This window comes from Notothenia coriiceps, unplaced genomic scaffold, assembly GCF_000735185.1.
Source record: "Notothenia coriiceps isolate Sejong01 unplaced genomic scaffold, NC01 NC01_scaffold00030251, whole genome shotgun sequence".
NCBI classification, from domain to species: Eukaryota; Metazoa; Chordata; class Actinopteri; order Perciformes; family Nototheniidae; genus Notothenia; species Notothenia coriiceps.
The window spans coordinates 1-2,350 of record NW_011362952.1 but is presented as its reverse complement, the minus strand read 5'-3'; the positions used below and the strand labels follow the sequence as shown (position 1 = coordinate 2,350).

Sequence of the window (2,350 nt, the reverse complement as noted above, 5' to 3'; positions counted from 1 at the left end):
TTATGTGGCCCCCACCACCATCCAAGTTGCCCATCCCTGCTATAAAGTAACTAAAGGTGTTAAATACATGTGGTGGAGCAACAGTACACCATTTACCTCTGAACTGTAGTGGAGTAGAAGTACTAAGTAGTATAAAATAGAAATACTCAAGTAAAGTACAAGTATCTCAAAAATTGTACCTAAGTACAATACTTGAATATAAGTGTACTTAGTAACTCCCCACATCTGAAATCAGATATGACTTCAAATCATGTGATCATTTCTTACTATTTGATCTTTCAACTTGGCCTCAGGAAATGCAAGGACTTCACAGTTTTGGCAACACGTTTTGGAAAAAGCAAATTGGAGGCTTAAAAAGGGACAGTGAGGAAGACTGCAGCATCTTCATCATCTACCTATGTAAGAAGTGGAAATAGAGGACAGTGAAGGAGACACTGAGGAGGACAGTGAGGAAGACTACACTTATTAACACCACGCTACGTGTGTGGTGAGTACCAAACGCTGTCTCCTGGTACCCATCTGAGTAATTCACTAAGAAACAGATGTGCACCCCTGCTTATTAATAATGATAATGAATTTAATTGATATAGCGCTTTTCCGAGTGCTCAAAGACGCTTTACATGACAGTATTGGTTGGCTGCATTGCATATTGTATGTTCTGGGTGGGATGACAGATTCATAAGCAGACATGCTTATTATAACTGTATGCAGCTTTTCATACTTTGCGGTACAAGTGGCTCTCCTATTGACTTTGTCCATCAAGGCGGCTCGCATGTAAAACATATTAAAGACCACTGAGCTAGATACTGAGCACACTTATGCCAGAGGAATTTTAACAGACATATACTGAGTATAATTACCTTATCATTACTTCCCTGGCAGAGGTGAATAGTAAAAGCATGTTGTAATAACCAAACATTTTTTTCTTTAGTGTGGATGAATAAATATAAGAAGATGATTTGTAAAATTGAGTGCATTCCGAACTGTTTAACATTTCAAATCCATTTCATAATGTGTCCACCAGGGAACAGTCTGATGAAGAGGTCGACTCTCACCTGAGAAGGTGTGGCTGTTCCTCTGTAACTCTTTCCCTGTTGCATACTGTCCCATATCTTGATTTTCTGCCTCCGCTTTTCTTCTTCTTGCTGTTCACAAAAATACATCACACATTGAGTTCAAGTGTTACATCATGGACAATCTTTCTTTCAAACATACTTTTTATTTGTATTTATTACTGCACCTGTTTCTGTTTCTCTCTGAAGATGGAAGCTTTGGCATCAAGTTCCTCTTGCATCTTCATCCGAGCTGCTTCCATGGCTTCTTGTCTCCTGGCCACTAAGGCAGCATCTTTATGAAAGAAACATCACAACATCTATTACTCCCTTGCAAAAAGCATTTGCAACTATTGTTGAAAGAAAAAGAAAAATCTTAAATTCCATAGATTATTTGTTCAGAATAGCAACTGCATTTATTGTTCCTCTAACTCACTAGAAGTTAAATGTATGAGTAGAACTGTCTGTAAATTATCTAGTGACGCACTGAGAGAGCCTCTGTCATTGGTTTGGGCCAGAGGATGATACAGTATGTCAGGGTATTCTATATAAGGGGATGATACAGTATATCAGGGTATCCTACACTATATAAGGGGATGATACAGTATGTAAGGGTATCATACACTATATAAGGGGATGATACAGTATATCAGGGTATCCTACACTATATTAGGGGATGAATCGGATGATACGATGTATAATGGTACATCGAGGTTTATCAGGGAACCCTCAGGACCACTAACCATTTGTTTTCTGTTTAGCTCGATTAAATGATTGGATGAGAAGTAAACAACAAGTTAAGATTAAGTTAGTAACAGGGACTTCCGGTTATGTGAGATGCATCTCGATGAAGCTAATATATTGAATTAATTATTCAGAAGACCACAACTTCCTTTAAATACATATTATCTTAAACAATAGATTACCCGTCAGCATTATGCCAGGAAGACCTCAGAAAGCAGGTCCACAGACCCCTGCTGCATCGAAAATGTCAATGTCGCAAGCTAAAGCTAGCTTAGCTGCCGCTAGCCAAAACACAGAGGAGGCAATGGCCGAGAATGTGGAAGTCCTCGGCGCCATACATGCTATGCAAAGCGACTTTTCAAAGAAACTTGACGATGTGCTTGAGGGAATAAGCGGACTCAAGGGTGAGCTGCAACACCAAACAGGATCACAGAAGCAGAGGAAAGAATTGGAAAGACCGAGGACGACTTAAATTCCATGCACAGCGCTATCAAAAAGCTACAGGATAAATGAGCCACATTGGAAATGAAGGTGGAAGACCAGGAAAATAGGTG

General features: G+C 39.4%; 1 protein-coding gene across 1 annotated transcript; it reads right to left on the bottom strand.

Moving 5' to 3' along the window:
- Positions 1-980: 980 nt before the first annotated feature.
- Positions 981-1,988, bottom strand: selenos (selenoprotein S). Its single transcript, XM_010787360.1, has 3 exons — positions 1,979-1,988; positions 1,241-1,347; positions 981-1,145 (listed from the first exon to the last, which is right to left on the bottom strand). The coding sequence occupies exons 1-3, from the start codon at positions 1,986-1,988 to the stop codon at positions 996-998; spliced, it is 267 nt and encodes an 88-aa protein (XP_010785662.1). The 3' UTR covers positions 981-995.
- Positions 1,989-2,350: the final 362 nt, after the last annotated feature.